Source organism: Protopterus annectens, chromosome 12.part0 (genome assembly GCF_019279795.1).
Source record: "Protopterus annectens isolate FY-2018-M chromosome 12.part0, PAN1.0, whole genome shotgun sequence".
In the NCBI taxonomy this organism is placed as follows: domain Eukaryota; kingdom Metazoa; phylum Chordata; order Ceratodontiformes; family Protopteridae; genus Protopterus; species Protopterus annectens.
In genome coordinates, this window is record NC_056746.1 from 526,484,820 (window position 1) to 526,507,391 (window position 22,572).

Genomic DNA, 22,572 nt, shown 5'->3' on the forward strand with positions numbered 1-22,572 from the left:
CATTTTGTAGTTCATGTAGTACACAGACTGGGATGTCATCTGATCCCATGGATGCTGTATTCTAAGCTTTGGAGAGTGCGGTTTCTACCTGTGTGGCCGTGATTGTCGGAATTTGGCAATCTTTTGGTGTTGAGAGGGGGGTGAAGTTGGCACTAAATGTATCTGCCAGGATATTGGCAATATCCTTGGGATCAGTATATTTAATGCCATTCTGTTGTAGCTCAGAGCACTGCCATTTAGATTCTTGACATAACTATAGAATGCCTTGTGGTTGTCTTTGGAATCTTTGGCAATTTTATTTTCATAACTAGCTTTTGAGGATTTTATGAGGGATCTCAGCTTCTTACTGAGGCTGGTGAGGGAGTTTTTTTGCATCCTGGGAGTTTCCTCTTTTCTGCAACAGTTTTTTCCTTCTGTTGTATAGTTTGTTTATAGCAAAGGACCACCAGATTGGCTTCCTTTTTTTGGAGAAGAGCATCTTGGTTCTATTTGGGATGGCACGATTCATGCAAGAGTGGATGTGCTCGTACAGTGTCTTAGTGTAGGATTCTGCAGTCGAACTTCCAGATCCTGTCTGCGTGGGTGTTGTGAAGTTTGTCACTTCTGACTTCAGTAGCATGAAGTTGGCTTTGGAGAAGGTTTTTAAGGAGGTTTCCTTACTGGGAGGTGGGGGTGGGATGTGGATGTCAAAGGTGATTTGCTTATGGTCAGACCTGACCAGTGAGGGGGTGACCACTGGTGTGGAGCATATATCTCCCATGTTGGTAATGACAAGGTCTAGAATATTGGAGCCCCTGGTGGGACAATGGATTATTTGATCCAAGGCGTTGGAATTTATGAATTCCAAGAACCGTTGGGAAAAGGAGTTGGTACCCGAGTAGTTTTCCCATTTAATGGCAATGTAGATGAAATCTCCCAGTATTAGGGTGTTTGGTTGTATCTTAATATTTTCCAGTATGTTTAGAAAGGTGTAGTGAGAATCTTGGGGAATGGTGGGGGATCTGTAGCAAGCTACAATTTGGATTGCAGTCTTACCTAGTGTTAGTTGCATCTGGAGAATTTCAGATGCTTTGTGTTGGGCAACTAGCCTGGAGGTGTGAATATCCTTGGTGAATATGGACACTCCTCCACCTTTAGTGTTTCGGTCTTGGTTTTGTGGCCGAAAAAGTGCGGTAAGAATTGTAGCCTGGTATTGCAAGGGTGTTCTCTGGACCCTCAGATACTGCACAGATATCGATGTTCTCCATTTTTAGGAGTGCCTCGAGAGAGAGTGCATTTTGAGGTTTAGACTTCTAGCGTTGAGTAGCATTACCTTCAGATTTTGCATGCTTGTATCTGTTACGTTGGTGGTTTTATCCTTTGAACCTTGCCTAAAAAAGGCACTATAAGAGTGGCAAGAGCTTTAGCCAGTAACCTGAATTCCAGGGGTGACAGGTGCAGACCATCTCTGGCAAAGCATCGTGGTTTGTCGATCACGTCTTCGCAGGCAGACAAATGCTAGATCCCCTTTTAATGACACCAGAAGCTTAGCCAATTGTTGAAGTCAATCATTTTGTCCTTATACTGTGGTATCATTCTGAGCGAAGGCAGGATGCTACTCAGGGCTAGGGTCATACCTGCCTGGGTCACATGATCCAAGAGCACTTCCATGTCTCTTTTTATGTAGTCCAGGGAGGTACGTCTCAAGTAATTTACTCCAGCATGGACAATGATAGAGTCGTATTTGTACTTGTTGGGGAGTGACTTGAGTGCATGCATTATGTGGCAGATCCTGGCACCCGACAGGCAGCTGACTGTAATTTTCTCCTTGTTCAGCCTGGTGAGTGGGACATCAGTGTGCCTGACTATAGAGTCACCTATGACTAAAGTGTTTGGTACATTGTCTTGCCTTATGGGCTGTTGTTGGGTGGCACACTGGTGTTGTGAGCTGTGTGTCACTTTGGTTGTGACTGGTGTTTGTTTGCATTTCGGCTTTGGAGGTCCTTGTTGCTTGGGCAGGTTAATGTTAAGGGCCTCCGCATATGTGGGTTTAGTGTTGCTGTGTGTGGGTGTTGATGGTGTGGGTTTTGAAGGGCTGTGAGTTGCTTGAGGTGTAATGCAGGTGTTAACCTTCTCCTCTTGACTGTCGAGCACAGTCTTGGCCAGAGAGAGCTTTGCTTTAGGTTTGGCTATGTAAGTGCATCTCTTGCAGGTTGTAGTGTTGGGATTGGAGGAGGAGAGGATTGTCTGTGTACATGAGGCAGTTGCCGCATTGCCCCAGTATGCCCAGATTCACCAAGTGAACAGGAGAAATCACTGGAAGCTGACCCTTGGACATGTCTGTTTAGGTGCTTTTTTGTAAAGTTTAAGAGCTGTTTTCCCTTACCTTTGCAAGGTGCTTTGCAATTATAGGCTGTTTAGTGCCTATGATTAATTTATCCTTATTGACAAGGAGAGCTGAGTGCTTGAATCAGTTTCAGGCTTCCTAGTGCTTTCCAGCAGGTTCTAGAGCAAGTGCTAGTTACAGGGGTTCAGATTTTAGTGCTACTACTGAGAAACCAGCTAGTTCTAAGGGAAAATTTGAAGAGCAGATTTTCTGGCACCTGGAATAGTTTAACTGTAGCCTCGCAGTGCTGCACAATGTGAAAAATGTGCAAACACGTGCGGTTTTAAGCCAGAAAGTTGAAAGGGATAGAAATCAGCCCAAAAAGGCTAATAAAATTACAATTTCAGAGCTGGAAACCACTCATCTAGCGTTAGATAGGCAGTACAATGCTCACCAGTCCCACTGGTAAGCAGTAGGACTTCCCTCTACCACAGCAAGGTCTGGATAGCTCTGAGCACAGAAAATAAAGTCCTGAGACAAGCAAAGCCTGGGATATGGACTGGCTAGAAAAGGTGGGAAACGAGCAAACAAGATAGTATTTTTTTTTTTTGTTGAAACAGGCTAAACAATGCAATAATACAGTAAATAAACACAGAAAAGGCTAACACACTTGAGTGTGTAGTCCTAAACAGTAAATGCAATTAAAACTGTACAAAATTAGTAATTTAAAACTTTTTAAATGAAGCAAGGCAAGTGCACAACTGAAAAACGATTTAAGAGGCAGTAACATAGCAGAATAAGTAGCTAGTCTACATATAAAGAAAAGTCTATATAAACAGAAAAGCAGCTAAAACACACAAACACTTCAGATGCAGTGCGCAACCTAGAGCACTTGAGTTGTAGCAATATTAAGGAAATTGTAGTTATAATAAATGCTCTAAAATATACTCTATATTTCCAAAATGTTTGAGAAGCACAGTCAGAACACAAGGAGCACAATGTGTACAGTATAATATGAATGTTACAGTAGCTTATTACTGTTCTACCATTTTTGATGTGTTCATACCTCTGAACTTCTTAGTGCAAGAAATCTAGACAAAGCCAAAAGAAATGTAGTGACTAAGGGTCAAAAATTGGGACAAATTTTAAATGATTTTATCATGGGATCATAGGAGATTACTAAGATATTGACCCAGAGGTCATTTCAAGCCTAGCTGTTTCATCCTAATGTAATACTGTAGAAATGTTAGTTAATACTCAAGATTCCATTTAGTAATGATTACCCATGCCCAGGAGGGTTGTGGGTGCTATGAACATAGAAAGTTTTTGTGTTGCATGCATTTTCCAAAGGATATGAAGTCTGAAACTCGAGACTTGTCATTTAGCGATTTCAGTCCCCAGTGGTTGGCCAGAAATCCACAAATTTTATAAGGAACAGATGAAAAATCTGGACATTCTGTTTTAAGTCTGGTCAGTTAGGAGGTATGACTTGTGTTCCAGTTGTACTCACCACTGAAAACTGCATGATGTGTGCTTACCATTTATTTCCAGACTGTACTCACTACTGGATGTGGTTTACTATGTACACTTATCCATATATGTCACCTCTGTGTAATTAGCATTTTAAGTTGTACACGGTTACATTTGTCACTGTACTGCATGTCAGCATAATGCTCTTCTGTAGAGCCAGGCTAGTGTCTGAAAGGAGTCTGCTGACCAGATCACATCCTGTTAAACTTACATCAGTGGTGACAGAAGTTGTAGACAAAATGTTTCTGCAAGTAGTGTGTTTTGGAGACTGTTTATATTGTCCTATATTTTGTGGGGGCATTTCAGCTCTAGAGTAACTTTTTTCTGTATACATAATGTGGTTATTTTTAGATAATTTGAGTATTACTTTCTTGCACTCGCTAACCTTTTTTATCTACATGTTGATCAAGTTGTCTCTAGTATTGCTGCTTTTTAAATTTTAATTTATTTATTGTGATTAGCCATCTTAAACAAAATAGCCATTAAATTTGTTGAGTAAGAAAGATTTTTTTGAAAGTAGGGGAGGCTTGGTGGCATCTTGAATGTGGGCAAATAAGCATTTCTGGAATGGTTAGACGTATCCCTAAATAGGGAATATTCATAAGAATTGGTACTTCTAGTTTAATGAGGTTCTGTCCTCCAGATACTAACAGTCAGGGGAGTATAAATCTGTAAATAGTGAGCTGGTTTGAGGGTGTGTGTGAGGTACAAGAAGTCAAGAAGTTAAATGCACAATTTAATAAGTAGTCATTTTGTTTCTGCCTGAAACATGGCAAGTTTAAGGATTTGTTTGGGTTGCAATGATGAATAACAGATGTATCTTACTACTTTATAGTATGCTCCTGTTTAGTTAATAACCCAGTTGAAAAGTGCTTGTAAAGAATACATCCAAAAAAGCGTGAAAAACAAGTGTGGTTATAGTCAGGGTTCCAAGGAAGTGAAAATTACCTCTTGATTTTTTTTTTTTTTTTTTTTTTTTAATACTAGGTTTGTTCATCAAGTGAGAAGGTTTGATGTAATATCACCTCAAGTATTTAATGAAAAGAAGGGAATAATTTCACCATTGCTTATATTAAATGGTGATGACTTCTGCTTGCTGTGGAATAGAACTGCATTGTAACAAGTAAGACTCTTGTAGCCTTTTTCCTAATAATGGGACTATACCCCTTGAAATTTCCTTTGAGGTTGTGAGTGGTTTCTATCAGTACATGGTAAGTCTGGCTCCTGTATATACTGAATAATGCTGAGATTACCATAATTTGGTAAACATTAGAAAAAAGGCTAAAGATCTTCAGCTAAGTCCATTTGGAGAACTCGCGTGCTCCATCTTAACTATAAATATTCTTCTAACTAGGTAGCTCTCAAACCAGCTGATAACTGTTTTTTGCAAGCTAAGAGCTGCTAACCTGTGTGTGAATTTAAAGTGTTGCTAACTGAAATTGTAGACATTAATCCTGCTATCATCTAGTTATTGTGACCATTGGTCTGTGTTTACTTTCAGAAGTAGGTTTCTGTACTGCTACACTTCCTAGAAATGTGTCAAAAACTGTTTGCACGATGTGTGCGTGGGTGGGGGTATAACAACAAATGAAAAATAATTGTCTTTTTCTGCATGTGTTTTAAAACAGAGAGGCCTGATTTTGGAGATCCTATTATCATGCGCAGAGGAGCGTCAGTAGAACATGTGGTAAGATTGCATTTTTTTAATGTATCTGATGGGGGGGTTATAAAACATGCAATAGCAGAATTTTGATCATTTTAGTCAGACTGGCATCATATTCAAATTATTGCATTTTTACTACATAAATATTTTTGATAAACTTGGCAGCAGTAAAATAGACTGTCCAACCTAAAAATTATCCGCATCGTTTTGACAGTAATTTATCCGAATTCATACATATGTAAAGTGTTTCTTGGTTGTATAGCAGAATCTTTTGAAGATGATTTAAAGTTTAGCTACCAGGGCCTAACCATTAAACTTGGCTTGTAAAGATGCATTTTCTTTAGTTTCCTTATTTAAAATTCTTGCCATTTGAAAAGCCTTCTGTTTGGCAAAGAAAAGCTGGCATTGCAAGAGTGCCACAGCAAGAAGAGGTGCTGTCAATGCTGCAGCAAGGTAATTATTAGTACTGACTCGGAGCCTTAGCAGAGGAACTTTTGGCAAAGTATTAGCATGTTGCAGCAAGTTGGGCACTAACAGTGTCAGACTGGCATAGTCAACAGCCTGCATGAAGGAGAGCAATAGCATTGTCAGCATACCATAGAAAGATGATATACTGTCACTATGCCACAGCATGGGAAAGGCTGTCACGGTCAGTATGCCACTGCATGGGGAGGGCTGTCCTAATCAGTGTACCACTGCATTGATAGGGTTATCCTGGTCAGTATGCTACTGCATAGGGAGGGCTATCGTGGTCAGTGTATCACCACATGGGGAAGACTGTCATGGTCAGTGTGCCACAGCATAGGGAGGGATGTCCTAATCAGTATACCACTGCATTGGGAAGGTTATCCTGGTCAGTATGCTACTGCGTAGGGAGGGCTATCGTGGTCAGTGTACCACCACATGGGGAAGACCGTCATGGTCAGTGTGCCACAGCATGGGGAAGGTTGGTGCTGTGTACTGCATTCAGTAGACTGGACTACATTAAGCAGATAACTGTTGCATTGTCAGCACGCCACAGAAAGAAGATATACTGTAAGTGTGTCACAGCATGGAGGAAAGCTGACACTGTCATTGTCCTGCAGTCCAGGGAAAGGCTGATGCAGTCAGTGTGCCCACAGCCTTGGGAAAAGGCTGACGTTCTCATTGTGCCCACAGCCTTGGAAAAGGCAGACTTTTGTCAGTGTGCTGAGGTGGCAGGCATGCCCACAGCCATGGGGAAAGGTTGAGGCGGCAAGCATGCCCACAGCCATGGGGAAAGGCTGAGGCGGCAGCCATGCCCACAACCGTGGGGAAAGGCTGAGGCGGCAGGCATGCCCACAGCCATGGGGAAAGGTTGAGGCAGCAAGCATGCCCACAGCCATGGGGAAAGGCTGAGGTGGCAGCCATGCCCACAACCGTGGGGAAAGGCTGAGGCAGCAGCCATGCCCACAGCCGTGGGGAAAGGCTGAGGCGGCAGCCATGCCCACAGCCGTGGGGAAAGGCTGAGGCGGCAGCCATGCCCACAGCCGTGGGGGAAGGCTGAGGCGGCAGCCATGCCCACAGCCGTGGGGGAAGGCTGAGGCGGCAGGCATGCCCACAGCCATGGGGGAAGGCTGAGGCGGCAGGCATGCCCATAGCCGTGGGGGAAGGCTGAGGCGGCAGGCATGCCCACAGCCGTGGGGGAAGGCTGAGGCGGCAGGCATGCCCACAGCCGTGGGGAAAGGCTGAGGCGGCAGGCATGCCCACAGCCGTGGGGAAAAGACTAACATGATCAGACTGGCACAGTCAGCAGACTTAATCAAGTAGAGGACTGCTATTGTCAGCATGCCACAGCCATGAGAAGACCATCACTCTTGCTATAATGCTGAAGGCTGGCACTGTGTAAGTGTTGCATACATTTTTTTTTTCCTTTGGTCCATGTTAATTTTTTGAGTTACTTGATTGATGTTAAGCAAATTGGACTCCAGGTATAAATGTCTGTAGTTTGCTGGCGGCATAACTGAGTTATGGTCTAGCAGATCTACTGACACTGTGTTGCCTTGTTGTGTGTGTTTTTTTTTTTTTTTTTTTTTTTTTTTTTTTTGTGGGGTGCAGTAGCTAATGGAGAGAGGCTTTGCAATGGTGTTTTCATCCTTTATTTCTTTTGGTTTCTGTTGGTCATGATGCCATGATCTTAGTTTCACTTGTTATCCTGTGCAACCTGATCATCCCTGTTTTTGTAGATACTGAACTTTTTGATCTACTTAACATACAACTGATGGTCAAACAACCTCAGCTTGCCCTTTGTTGGGAAACCTCTCCATTTTCATCCACTTGGGACTTGCATGTCCCATCTCGTATGCAAGTCTTACCTAGAACTCCACATCCTGTGACTCATTGCTTATCCATTTTTCAGTAATGGCCATTAACGTGTCCTTTCCTTTTGAAGAGTTGTACATTTTTTTCCCAAAACCCCAATACTTGAACTGTACAAAAATAAGTCGATACACTTTAGGGTTATACAAATTCTAAATCTTTTCCAAGACCCAGTACCTTGAAAATCTGCAACATTAAGTGAATGCACTTTTACTTTTTAGAGTTGTTCAGAGGTCTGGATCCCTTTACTGCCCTAGATGTTATGTGGCCCTTTACTGCCCTAGATGTTATGTGATCCTATCTCGCCTACATTCTGTACTGATGGGCTCGGAGCCGATCCCTCGGCTCCGACTCGGCACGCTTATGCTATAGAGCGAGGCCTCTTATTGGCTGAGCTATCTTTATCCCAGGATGCACCACCACTAATCCCCCAGATCTCGTTTGCCACTTACAAGCATAGACGTGGTCTCAACTTGGCTGGGCAAAGTACTAATTTTTTTAGGCTTTTCCTGTCAGAAATTTGCTGATTTCAACCCAAAAGCTGTTTTAACAGCTATTCTTGTGTTTTGAGTGTGTATTTGAGATTTCTGTTGAGAAATTGTGTGTTTTCGCAAAGGGAAGGTTTCCCGTTTTAGTTAGAGGGGCCTTCCCCTGTTGCTTTACTTTCTTGGTTTTTCGTTTGTGGGTCAAGTACCCGTTTAAGTTAGAGGGTCTTGACTCTCTCTATCTCTCTTCTGTATAAATTTTCGTTGTACTGTACTTGTGCAGATTTAAAAAAAAAAAAAAAAAAAAGATATATATTCATACTGTGACAAACTTTTCTTTTTGCTGCAGACAACTGTGTTTGGGCTATTTTGGCCATGTCAAAAGAACACAAACCCTCCGGGTTTAAAAAATGCATGAGGTGTGGTTTTAAGATGTCCATAACGGACGACCACTCCTCGTGCGTTTATTGCTTAGGCAACAAGCACCTACAAGAATCGTGTAGCGTGTGTCACGCCTTTTCATCTAGAGTCCTCCAGGAGAGGAAAAACAAATTAATCCTGAAGGGGTTAATTAAGCCATCCTTCGAGGAGGCTTTATCTTCCTCTCTTTCTCCTTCAAAAAAGAAGAAAGCGTCGGCTCCGACCAGTCAGTCGGAACCGACTGCTAAAAAATCTAAGCAGACTTCTCCATCGGCTCCACGGACTTCGGAGCCGAGGGCGGAACGGTCTGCCTCGATGCCTCCAGCCTCGGCCCCTCTGGTTTTGGAGCCGAGGACTGGGGCATCGAGAGGTGGGTCACCTTCATCGGCTCCACTGATATTGGAGCCGATAAGGGTTACCGGCTCAGACTCTTCCCCCTCGGAGCCGAAGTCCTTATCGGCACCGAAGGAAATTGCCTTAAGATCTCCCTCGGAGCCGATAGTGGTAGAGTCCATTCGGAGCCGGTCCCCGAGTCCTTCGGAGCTGATGGAGAAATCAGTTCGGGCCTGATCGGTATCCTCTAGATCATCCAAGATGTCTGATTCGGACATTGACAGGGTGGTCCTTAGACTCTTCCAGTCTCCGGTGTTCCAAAAGCTAGTTTCGTCTCCAGCCCATTCGGCTTCGGAGCCGATGGTCCACTTCCCTACTATGGTTCCTTCTCCAACAGCTTCGGCACCGTTGGAGCCGGTGCTGGTGGAACCGGTGGAGGTTTTAGGGTCGGGCCCAACCCTTGCTCCAACTCCGGCTCTTGGGTCGGAGTTCAGTACACAGACTTCTTCCTTCGGCCCTGGGGGGGAGGCTTCGGGACTGATGCTTTCGGTCCCAAGTCTCCCTCTTGGTGTGTCGGCAGCGGGAGTGCCGTCCACTGTGGCCACGGAGGTGGGACCCCCCCCAGGATTCTGGTGGTCCCGCCTTCAGGGCTATGAGGAGTGCGTTAGCCAAATCTTCCTTGGCTACCTCCACAGTTTCCCCAGCTCCTTCCCTGCATACCGAGACTGGGTCTTTGGCAGTCCCCCTGTCCTTAGACAGCGGAGCCCTGGAGCCTCAGGTTACCCCCTCTGGGGTTTCTCCCCCTCCTGGAGGTCCTTCTGAAGCCTCTTCGGAAGAACCCCCCAGGAAGAGATCGTGCAAGAGGAAGCACGTTGACTCCCCTGACGAGTCTCTTACATCAGACACTGATCTCGATGATGCAGAGGGGTCCCCTAAGTCGTCCTCGGATGATGTCTCCTTTGCAGACATCCTGGAAGCCCTAAAACAACGAGGCGGCGGGCAGTCCAAACCTCCCTCTGCTGATGAGTCGGTGTTCCTGAAGGCTTTCGGGGCTCAGCCCTCCGCCTCCTGGGTGTCTCCGCCTTGATGAGCTCTTGGATTTGATCTGTCGGGCGTGGGAACACCCAGACTCTGTGGAACCGGTGCCTGCTCGTCCGAATAAGTTCCTCTCGGCACCCCCTGAAAAAGAGTTTCTGACTAAAGGTGTGGCTGTAGATGCTTTGGTGGTGGCATCTGCTACCCAGCAAGATGTAGCAGAGGCTTCGACGTCCGTCCATCCTCCTAATAAGGAGTCTAGGAGCATGGATCGCACGGAGCGCACCCTGAGTTCAGCGGCCTTTACTTTGAGGTCCTTGAACTACCTTACGCACTTTACCAGATTTCAGAGGGATCTGATTAAGGAACTATCCGATACCCTCTTGGGTAACCTGCCTGAGGAGCTGGCCCAGACGGTTGGCTCTCAGCTGGCTACAATGTCGTCCATCTCAAACTCGTCCATGAGGCTCATTTCTTATGCGGCCGAAGAAGGGGTAGAGCGGCAGTACAGGCATCGCTCTACGGAGACAAGCCTGGCTCCGCCTGTGTCATTTCGCGGAGGCCTTTAAGTCTTCCTTTGCCGACGCCCCCTTTGATGGGTCCTCCCTGTTTGGTCCCAAGGTAAAGGACACACTGACCCGCTGTGAACAGGAGGGTAAGACTCTGACTGCCGTAGGGGCACGATTTTCCACTCCCTTTCGGCCTTATCCCAAGGCTAAAAGAGGAGGGAAGATGTGGTTCCGTAGATCTCAGAAGCCTTACCCCTCTCAGCAGGAGGATCCCCCTTCCAGAGGCAGGGGAGGGGGAAATTCTTCCGGAAGACGCCGTCCCAGAGGCGGCAGAGGCCCTCGCAGCACTGGAGACCGTGAGTCCTTTCGTGGCTCTTCAACCTTTCACAGTCCCTGAGGGATTGCCCGGCTGTGCAGCTCCGGAGCCAGTCGGGGGTCGTTTCTCGAAGCACCTAAAAGCCTGGGAAGGTATCACTCAGGACCGATGGGTGCTTCGAATTATCGCCGGAGGCTACTCCATCCCATTCTCTCACCCCCCCCCCCCTCAGTCCAAAAAAATCCCGGACCCGCCACCCAGTCAGCGGGATATTGCAGCCTCAGAAGTTTTAAAGCTGCTGCAAAAAGGAGTCATCCAACCGGTCCCCGCAGACCAGTTCGGATTAGGGACTTACTCAAGATTCTTTTTGGTGCCAAAAAAGACCGGGGACTTGAGGCCCATTTTGGACCTCAGCATCCTAAACCGTTCAGTCAGAAAGTCCAAGTTCCGAATGGTCACCCTACAAACCATTCTCCCATTGCTGGAGAAGGGTGTTTGGATGTGCTCCATAGATCTCAAGGACGCTTATTACCATATCATGGTACATCAAGCGTCCAGGAGACATCTGCGCTTCAGCCTAGGAGGCAGTCATTTTCAGTTCCGTGCGCTGCCCTTTGGTCTCACCACAGCCCCAGGGTGTTCACCAAGTGTTTGGCAGTCGTGACTGCTCACCTGAGAAGTCTAGGATTCCAGGTGTTTCTGTATCTAGACGACTGGCTCCTAACTGCCACCTCCAGGCATCTACTACTGCAGAGCCTTCAAGCCACTATATCACTGGGCAGTTCCCTTGGAATCACCTTCAATTGGCCAAAGTCTGTGTTGCTGCCATCTCAACGAATAAGATTCATAGGGGTAGAGATAGACTCAAACCGAATGCGGGTCTATTTACCTACAGACAGAATACAAACCATACAGACTCAAATTCGAGCCTTACTTCCCAGGTCCAAAGCTCCAGCCAGGATGGTCCTGCAGCTATTGGGATCCATGTCTGCCACGGTTCTTCTAGTCCCCTTGGCAAGGTTGCACATGAGAATCCTCCAGTGGCTTCTTTCAGCTCAGTGGTCCTTTCAGGAACTCCCTCTCAGTCACCTCATATGGATCACGGAATCTTGCAAACGGGACCTTCGCTGGTGGCTAGTGCCCTCCAATTTGGATCAGGGACGACCCTTTGTTCTACCTCCTCCGGCGGCCACTTTGACCACGGACGCCTCCCAGATGGGGTGGGGTGGGGGGCATTCCCTGGGCAGGTCAGTCCAAGGCAAATGGCACCCGGAAGAGACTCTTCTTCATATCAACATCCTAGAAATGAGGGCAGTACTCCTGTCCCTTCAAGCCCTTCACGATTATCTCCCTCGGGGCGTAATTGCTGTTCACTCAGACAACATGTCAGTTGTCTGGTACCTGAACAAACAGGGAGGGACCAGATCCTATCCTCTTTGCAGAGAAGCCATGAGAGTTTGGGAATGGGCAGTCTCGACCAAACGCTTCCTAGTGGCTACTCACATACCGGGCAAGTCCAATGTGACAGCCGACAGATTGAGCAGAACCAGCCTCTCTCCTCACGAATGGTCTCCGAATATGACAGTTGCAAGTCAGATTTTCAGCGAATGGGGAGTTCCGTGTTGCGACCTCTTCGCGACTCCTCTGAATGCGAAGTGCAAAGAATTCTTCTCCCTAACCCCGGCTCCGGGGAAGAGCCCCATGGACGCATTAGTCCATCCTTGGCCCACCGGCTTGCTTTATGCCTTCCCTCCAGTTCCTCTCCTTCCCAGGGTGATTCAAAAGGCATCTCTCTTGGGGAGCAAAATGATCTTAATTGCTCCTTACTGGCCTCGTCAAGTATGGTTTCCCTATCTTTCGAAATATGCTCTGGAAGGTCCATGGTTCCTGGATCAGATCCCAGACCTACTGGTTCATCAGTCAGGACTATTCCACCAGTCCCTACACACCTTAAAATTGACGGCTTGGCTCCTCCTCTTCCGACTATAGTCAGGAGTCATACATTGGATCCAGATGTTGTACACATTATTTTCGGCCCATAAGTCTGCTACAAAGAAACTGTATTCTAGCAAATGGAAAAGATTTGCTATTTGGGCTCAACTCCGGGCCTGGACCCCATTTCTATTCCCGTGGCAGAAGTACTAAAATTTTTAACTTCTCTCTTCAATCAAGGCTCTTCAGTTTCTACCATCAAGGTACAATTGGCAGCGATTTCCAATTTTCACGAATCCGTAGACCCACCTTTAATGAGCAACAGATTGTGTAAGACCTTCTTGAAAGGTGCTGCTCTATTAAGACCTCCGATTTCTCATCCTGCACCTCCATGGGATCTCGATATAGTGTTACGCCTTGACTTCCTTCCCCTTTGAACCGGCTACATGTGATCTAAAGTTTCTATCATGGAAGACAGCTTTTCTGGTGGCAATCACTTCTGCCAGAAGAGTTTCAGAGCTTCAAGCTTTGTCAGTAAAACCCCCGTACTTGGTTTTTCACAAAGACAGAGTATCCCTCAGGCCAAATCCTTCCTTTGTCCCTAAAGTTTGTTCTAGTTTCTGCTTACAACAATCGTTAGAACTTCCAGTCTTTTTTCCAAAATACTCTAGCAAGGCGGAATTCATATTCCATACACTAGATGTCCACAGGCAGTTACGTTTTTACTTAGACAGGACCAAACAAACAAGGAAAACAGATCAGTTGTTTGTATCCTTTGCAGACAATAAATTGGGCAAAGCCGTCACAAAGGTCACTATTGCCAAATGGATCAGGGACTGTATTACTCAAGCTTATTTTTATTCTAATAAAGAGCTTACCACCTCTGTCAAAGCTCATTCTACAAGGGCTATGGCTACTTTGATAGCTTTTCATTCTAAACTTGCCATTAGTGACATTTGTGCTGTGGCTACATGGTCTTCCCCGCACATTTTTATTTCCCACTACAAATTGGATGTGGCATCTAGAGGACGAGCTTCATTTGGTTCCACAGTGCTCAGGAGTGTTTTCCAGTGAGCCACCCGGGGTTTAGGTGCTAGGGACACTGTCCCATCAGTACAGAATGTAGGCGAGATAGGATCACATAACATCTTTTAGTTATGTACTCACCATAACTTTAGATGTTTGGGATCCATCTCGCCTACATTCCTAATAACCCACCCTCCTTCCCCCTTCCTTGGAGATCAGAGGATATCAGAAGGTCCGAATCCTGTTGTTTCATCTTGAAACATCTAACAATGTTATATAAACAGTTGTGCATGTGTGCATGAATGCGGACAAACAAGATCTGGGGGATTAGTGGTGGTGCATCCTGGGATAAAGATAGCTCAGCCAATAAGAGGCCTCGCTCTATAGCATAAGCGTGCCGAGTCGGAGCCGAGGGATCGGCTCCGAGCCCATCAGTACAGAATGTAGGCGAGATGGATCCCAAACATCTAAAGTTATGGTGAGTACATAACTAAAAGTTCCTTCTGTTGCTGCAGTACCTCACACACATCTTTGACTCTGGCCTGAGTTTTTCTTCTTTTAAGGTACATTTGACAGCTGTTTTCATTTTCACCAGGATGAAAACTTCACCTCACTGGCTTTGTTGAAAGTTTGTAAAACCTTTTTAAAGGGTATATTTTTATTAAAAGCCATCTGTCAAAGATAAATTTCCCCCGGGGTTACTTTTTGCTGCAGAAACTGACTCTTCCTCCTGTTAACCAGCAGCTTCTGCTTATGATCTTAACTTCAGCCAGAGGAGTCTCAGAATTGCACATTCATTCTGGAAAGCTACCATATTTGGCTTTCCATAGAGGCAGAGCATTTTTTTTTTGCAAGAGCCCATCTTTCTTGCCTAAGGTAGTAACCGAATCCAGTCTAAACCAGTCTTTTCCCCCTTCCTGTGTCCTTCCCCCGTCTTTTCCTGTAAGAGGTAATATCACCATTACTGTATACTTGTGTATATAGATAATTCAAGTTTTACACAGACAAAAGTGGTAAGATTGGATGTACACAGAAAGTTAAGACTTTATAGAGACGAGACAAAAGATGTAAGAAATGACTCAACTCCCGATGTTCTTCGTGTTTCACTGTTGCAGTCATCACACTTGGGTTATCCTGCCAGGGGTAGCCCTCAGTCGGCCAGAATACCAGAGGCATAATATTTCTGCTTCGTTGCTGTCGCTTCAAAACTGACGTTGGGTCATCAGTGTTATAAATCAGGCAGCCGACGCCATTACATCAGTCTTTCTTGCCGAGGAGCCGGAAGCAGAAGCAGTTTGCACAAGTGCTGGTCGGCTGCTACCCGAGTTTTCGTTTCCGAATTGAAGTCTTCTAAAGCTAAGTGCCCTGTTGGGAATCCTTTTTTCTTGCTCTAACCAATGTCAGAAAAAGTTAACAATTGTCTCACCTATGAAAAGCAAATACCACATTGTGACTTGATTCTTACTGCGTCACCTATTTAGGCCCAGACCACAACATCTCCCACTGTCACTTTTGTGCTTTGTTCAATGCCAGAACTATATGTCGTCGGGCCCTTATTGCAGCTAGATATTTTCGCTCAGTCCTCGAATTCCGATATGGCTTCAGTAAGCCATCCGACTACCGATCTTCCGAAAAAACATAAGGATAAAGACAGACTGCACAGGTCCAAAACTGCCAACGATGTTTTCGTTAAACTAGTCTTCAGTTCTCCGGTCCTCAGTGAGGCACGTTCGCAGCCCCTGATGCCCGCTTCTGTGGATTCGCAGAATGCTACCGAGACCCTTTTGGAGTCCGGTATTCCACGTGACTACTTCGACTAAGGATCCTGCAGATGTCTCTACCTTTGATGGGTCCGGAGCCGTTGAGCAGGCATCGGCTTCCGAGGAAGTACTTTGCACTACCGATACTCGACACAGACAGACTTCTTTTGCATCTTCAGTTCTTTCGAAAACCGAGTTTCTAAGGCCCAGGGTACGAACCACACTCACAAAAACGACTACTCAACCTCAGGCACCTGCTTCCTTGCCTCAGTCACAAGTGCTTAAAATGGTGGAAGACCTTATAATGCTTATTAGGGGAAGTCAGGCTACCCATTCCAAAGGGAAAAAGAGACTCGTCCCCAGTAGTTCTATCTGAACAGGAGTCCGATGACTCTGATGCATCTGAATATGAAGATATGCAACCCCTCTCTGCTTATGAGGATTCTGATGCAGAAGAATCCATTCCTTCAGCCTCTTCGCAGAGGACTTTTCCTTTGGGGAAACCCTTCATACTTTAAGGGAGCATTTCCAATGGGAATGTCAGGACTATCCTCAGTCTAAAAAGAGACTCAGGGAATTCTTAGATCTACCACAGCACAGACCTCTGGCCATTCCACCTGTCCTGGCTGTTGTGGGTGATGCTTTTATGGAATCTAGTCCGATTCCTGACACCCTCCCTCCTGCACCCAGGGAACCTGACACCCTCCCTCTTGCACCCAAAGTATTATAGAGTCCCTGACTCTCTCAAATGTCTTTTTCAAAAATCCTACCGCTGACTCCGAGGTCATCTCTCAAGGACCTAAAGGAATCAAAGCAACCTCCGCTAAGAATCCCACCCCCTCAGATAGGGATTCCCGAGCATTAGACAGATGGGATAAAAAACGTATACACCTCTGCTACTCTTGATATTAGAGCATTAAGTTGTCAGTTCCACATGCTGAAATATCAGCAACATACCATGGAACTACTCAAACAAAAAATATCTTCTTTTCCTGCTTATGCAGAAAATAGAGTTACAAGAGTTAATCAATTTTGCAAGTCCAGTAACTAAGCGCACCTTACAATGTGGTTTTGACGCCCTAGAAGCATCTTCAGGGCAGCAGTCACTGGTTCTGTCATTAGAAGGCATGCTTGGCTTAAGGAACAGACCTTGCCAGACCATGTCAAATCCAAATTATTGGACCCACCCTTGAACAGAGGCAACTTATTTGGCACCAAGGCAGAAGAGGTCTGAAAAAAGATGGTAGAAAAAGCTAAATCTATGCAGACAGTCAAAGACCTTCTTACAGGTCCAGCCTCCGAGGTTCAGTAGGCATTGCCCCTCCATGCACTGGTCTTTTCCTGCCCCCTGCAGGCCAGCTCAGCCCAGACCCAGGGGAAGCAGACCCACCAGACAACAGCCCCAGGGAATGCAGATATCTAAGCAATGGAGTTCCTCCTCTTCAAAAACAGGGAGTGCAAAGTCACCCCATTATGGTAAGAACTTTACTCTTCCACCCCCTCCCTCTGCCCACCTGCTCGTGCCCCTAGGAGGAAAACTCTCCTTCCATGCAGGCAACTGGGCCACCATTACTAGCGACCACTGGGTCCTCAACATAGTGTCCCAGGGATACAAATTTTATTTCCACACACTGCCAACCCCAAAAGGGTTCCCAGATCTTCCTCCGAACCAGTTGACCGAGGCCAAAAAGCAAGTCCTTTCCCTGCTCTCCATGAGAGCCATAGAGCAAGTTCCTGCAGAACAGATAGGCCAAGGTTTCTACTCCTGACTCTTCCTTGTACCCAGAAAAGAGGGCACATGGCACCCCATCCTCGATCTATCCATTCTAAATACCTTTCTGGTGATACCAAAATTCAAAATGCTCACCCTCCAGCAGCTTCTACCTATGCTTTCCAAGGATGCTTGGTTAGCCACCCTAGACCTAAAAGAGGCCTACCTGCACATCCCAATCAGGGAATCATGCAGGAAATACCTACGTGGCAGGATCTATGCACTTTGAGTTCTCTGCACTTCCCTTTGGCTTATCTACTGCTCCCAGAGTTTTCACAAATGTCTGGCTCCCGACATTGGTTTTTGCAGGCAAAGAAATATTCATATTTACCCATACTCAGACAACTGCCTGATTCAGGCAGACAGTCCGGAAAAGCTGCTTCAGCACCTGACGTTTGTAAAGGACCTACTGACCTCCCTGGGGTATACTATCAACAAAAAGAAATCAAAACTAGTCCCCACACAAAAAAATTGTATTCCTGGGAGCAAGCCTGGCACAGCATCCCAGATGGCATTCTTTACTCCAGAAAAACAAGCCTACCTGACGGGCTTACCTCTCTCAACTAGCCACCAGAACCCAGTTATCCGTAAGGAAAATCCTGCAAGCTCTAGGGTTCATGGCCTCTTGCATTCTACTCATTCCATATGCCAGACTGCATATGAGGAAACTACAGTGGTGCCTAAAAAGCCTTTGATGTCAGCACTTTCAAGACCTGGAAACTCTTATACCAATGATACCTTGTCTAAGGAAAGATTTTCTTTGGTGGGCAGCAGCATGCAACCACAACAAGGGACTTCCCTTCTCACAACCCCACGCCACCCAGACCCTCACCACAGATGCATCAGACTATGCCTGGGGTGCTCACCTGGATGGCAGGAGCATTTAGGGCCAATGGAGCCCAAATCAAATACATCTAAAAATCAACCTAAAAGATATGTTAGCTGTTCAGCACGCACTGACAGCTTTCAGGACCCCCCCCCTACTCTCCCCGAGGCCTCTACTGATCAAAACAGACAACACCACAGTGATGTGGTATATCAACAAGCAGGGAGGGACTCGCTCTTATTCACTCTGCAGGCTCGCCGTGACCCTTTGGCACACAGCCTCAGCCATGCAACTACACCTGTTAGCAAAATTCCTGCCAGGCTCTCTAAACTCACTGGCAGACAACTTAAGCAGAAACCTGCTAGACCTCAGAACCTTCACCCTTGTAACCCAGAAATGGGCACCCCAAAAGTAGATTTCTTTGTCTTCTACTCCAATCATCAGCTCAGCAAATTCTGCACCAGGGAACCTCACAGCAAGGCCTGGAAAGTGGATGCTCTATCCTTCCAGTGGGTAAACCTCTCAGTCTATGCATTTCCCCCTCTACCACTCATTTCAAGGGTACTACTCAAAATAAGGGAGGAAAAACCGAGGGCAGTCCTGATTGCCCCATATTTGCCACACCAGCACTGGTATCCACTGCTGTGCAGCCTGTCACCCCCGCCACCATGGCACCTACCTCAGATCCCAACACTCCTGACCCAGAGGAATGGAGAATTTATGCATCCCCAATTTCAGACCCTCAACCTGGCAGCCTGGCTTATTCCCTGACTTCTTCTCAAGCTGCCAGCCTAAGCAAACAATTTTTACATGTTATATGTGAGGCCAGACGCCCCAGCACTAGAAAATCCTATGCTGACAAGTGGAAAAGGTTTTGCACCTGGATTCAGGCTAAGGGAGCCAGAATGGCACAGCCCTCCCTATCTCTCATCCTAGATTACCTGGCTGACCTATTACACAAGGGTCTATCCTACTCTTCTATTAAAATTCATGCCTCGGCCATCTCTGCTCATTTCAGCACAGAGCCATCGCTATTCTCACACCTTCTCATCAAACAGTTCCTAAGAGGGGCTAACAGCTTAAGGCCACCCAGAGGAGCTCCTACCCCAGCCTGGGACCTTAACTTTGTGTTGGAAAAGCTCACCCTGCCCCCCTTTGAACCTGCATCTTCAGCAGAGTTAAAATTTCTCTCTTGGATGACAGCCTTGCTTCTAGCCATCACTTCAGCTAAAAGAGTATCAGAGCTACAAGCACTTATGGCTGTGGAGCCCTTTATCATTTTCCATGCTGACAGAGTGTCCTTCAGGACTTAACCCATCCTTCATGCCTAAAGTGGTGTCCAGTGTGGCTCTCAACCAATCCATTCATTTGCCTACTTTTTTTCCTAACCCATAAAACAAGGGGGGAAGGATTCTGCACGCTCTAGATGTGCACAGACAGCTCAGATTCTACCTGAACAGGACTAAATCTTTTAGAAAAACTAATTAATTGCTAGTCAGCTTTGCTGCAGGAGCAAAGGGCAAGGCCATATCCAAACAAGCAGTCTCCAAATGGATAGCACACTGCATCCATTTCTGCTACAAACAGCATAGGAAACCATCCACAAAGGGGGTCAGGACACTTTCCACCAGAGCAACCTCCACCTCTACAGCTTTTCTCAGAGGGGTCCCCACCAGGGACATCCTGGAGGCTGCAACATGGATATCTGTTCATACCTTCACCAAGCATTACCTCCTGCCTATCTTCTAGGGCAGGCTTTGCCATCGCAGTCTTGCAGGGCATCCTAGCCAGCCCCCAGTCTTCATGACTGCTTCCACCCTTTTCTTCAGCTTTGTGAATCAACCCAAATGTGATGACTGCAACAGTGAAACACGAAGAACATAGTACAGTTGTGTACACTTACCATAAATGTAGATGTTTGAGTGTATTCACTGTTGCAGTCCTGGTTTCCCTCCCTCCATCCCCTTGTCTGTCTCTCTCTCTCTCTCCATATACAAGGACATTTTGGTATTTACTTTCTACTGGTGGTGTTCCTCCACAATAACCTAGCTTCCTACTGGGAGCTCCTGACAGGGTAAGAAAAACTGATGTAATGACATCTGTTGCCTGTTTTTATACCACTGACGACCTGACGTCATTCTTGGAACGACAGCAACCAATGCAGAAATACTACGCCTCTGGTATTCTGGCTGACTGAGGGCTACCCCTGGCAGGATAACCCAAATGTTGTAAGACTTGCTTATGCTAGCAAGACGTTTGCTGGAAGAGCGAAGAGAATTTAGATTTTTGTATGGGATTATGAGATTTGAAAATATAGGGGTGCTGTTAGGTTTATAAAATATCTTGTGGGCAATGGTGAGTTGGGAGAGTTTCAATTGGTTTTGAAATTGAAGCCAGCCTAGCTGCGTTAGATTCAGACAGTGGTGAGTTCTAAAAGGATTTCTGGTGGCAAATCTGGCGATGTTATTATAGGAATTAGCTAGTTTGATGAGATTATTTTTCTTTAGATTAGTATATATTGGTGAGGCATACAGAAGAGTTGAAATTAAATGGGAGTGTGCAATCTTAGTTCTGGCTATTGGTGTTAGGAAAGGTTTAATTCTATATAAGGAGCCTATTTTTCTATTGACAGTTTTGATGGTGTTATGTGGCTGTCAAATGTAAGGTTATTGTCAATAGTAATTCCTAGCAATTTAGTGGTAGAATCGGGGAATATACTTGTGCCATTATTGGAGATGACAGAGAACTCTATGGGGGAGGATTTGCTGGTGGGTGTGAAGAGAAGGAGTTTAGTTTTTTTGGCATTCAGCAGGAGGCAACGTTTAGTGAACCATGTCTCAACTATGTTGAAAACATTCTGAGTAAGAGAATGTAGATCATTTGGGGAGTTTGCTGAGCATATTAGTGTAGAATCATCTGCATATTGAATGCAGGTGGCTTGTGGAATGGCTACATGGAGGTCGAATTGAAGTTATTAATGACATACATTTGCTTTTCAGACTTTGTTTCCTTCAGAAATTTCATGCCAACACAAATACTGTTATTTAAGCAACTTTGTAATTTTATAAGAGCAATATTTAAAATCTGTTCCTATTTTTGAGCTTTTTTTCCCCGTTTATTTTAGGCTGTATATAGATTCCTGGAGCTAAGAGATCGAGGGGTATGCAAACCTCTTTACAGCTGCTGCCAATAGTCGATCTCTGTCTCTCACACACACACACACACACACACACACACTTGCACTTCAGAAAATGCATACTAACACAAATCCTATTATTCAAGTAACTTTGTGATTTTATAATGATATTTAAAATATGTTCCTATTTTGCGCCTTTGTTCTCCCTTTATTTTAGGCTTGATCCAGGTATCATAAGCTAAGAGGAAAAGAGGTATTCAAACCTCTTAACTGCTGCCAGTGCTCAATTGCTTTCTCTCTCTCTCACTCATTCACACATACACACACATGCACTCAGAAACTTAAACACTTGTTTCTGTTTCATTTTTTGCATTGCTAAACAGCCGAAAGTCTGCTTAGTGAGTGTAAAATAGCTTGAGCTATCTCGCTTTGTCTCATGCATGCATACACACACTTATTTATTTTAATTTTCTTTTCTTTTTTTTAATTTTACACTCGCTAATCAGCCAAAGCGCTCTTTAGCAAGTGTAAAATAATGGTGACTGTTAGGCTACTTTCAGTCTGAGTTCCAGTGCAGCTTAATACGCTGCCTTGAAGTGGGGGACTAATTTTTCAGTGGACGTTACCTGTAGATTCAACACCCTGCTGTGAATGTTCATTCTCTAATCAGGGTGTCGATCTACAGTTTGCCCATTCTGTAAGCTCTTAACACCTGTCATCAGTATTCCTGCTTTTACCAAGGTTAGACCTGTTCATTACTGTAAGTATATAACTTTCCTTTTGTTCCTAAAAAGGGTATTTTAGATTATTCATTGGCATCAGTGTACATGGAACATGATGTGGCAATTTACTACTGCCTTCAGATTACATAAGCCAAGACTATAATCATCTAGAACACAAAGCTGTATTAATCTCTTCCACATTGTGCTGATGTGTGACCTGTGTAGTAGTAATTGTATATTGTATTGTGCTGGATTTCTTTTCTGAAGTGCACTTTACTTTGTATATATTTTAACTACGAACTACTAGTACTTTGTAATGTATGTTTTCTGTTACAGTGTCACAGAATTCATAGAACTCTTGCCAGCCAGTTTAAATACTCTTTAGTGTGGGTGAGTATAGTTACAGTCCGTTTTTGATTGTTTGCATTTGTTATGATCAAATTGCTAATATGTTTTTTTTTTTTTT

The 22,572-nt window shown here is 45.3% G+C and overlaps 1 protein-coding gene across 1 annotated transcript in view; it reads left to right on the top strand.

The window, feature by feature from the left end:
* DRG2 (developmentally regulated GTP binding protein 2) overlaps nt 1-22,572 on the top strand; it is an 808,865-nt gene that overhangs the window by 781,755 nt on the left and 4,538 nt on the right. Inside the window, exons 11-12 of the mRNA XM_044089666.1 lie at nt 5,464-5,522; nt 22,443-22,496. Of these exons, the coding sequence (XP_043945601.1) occupies nt 5,464-5,522; nt 22,443-22,496 (113 nt within the window). The remainder of the gene's footprint in view (nt 1-5,463; nt 5,523-22,442; nt 22,497-22,572) is intronic.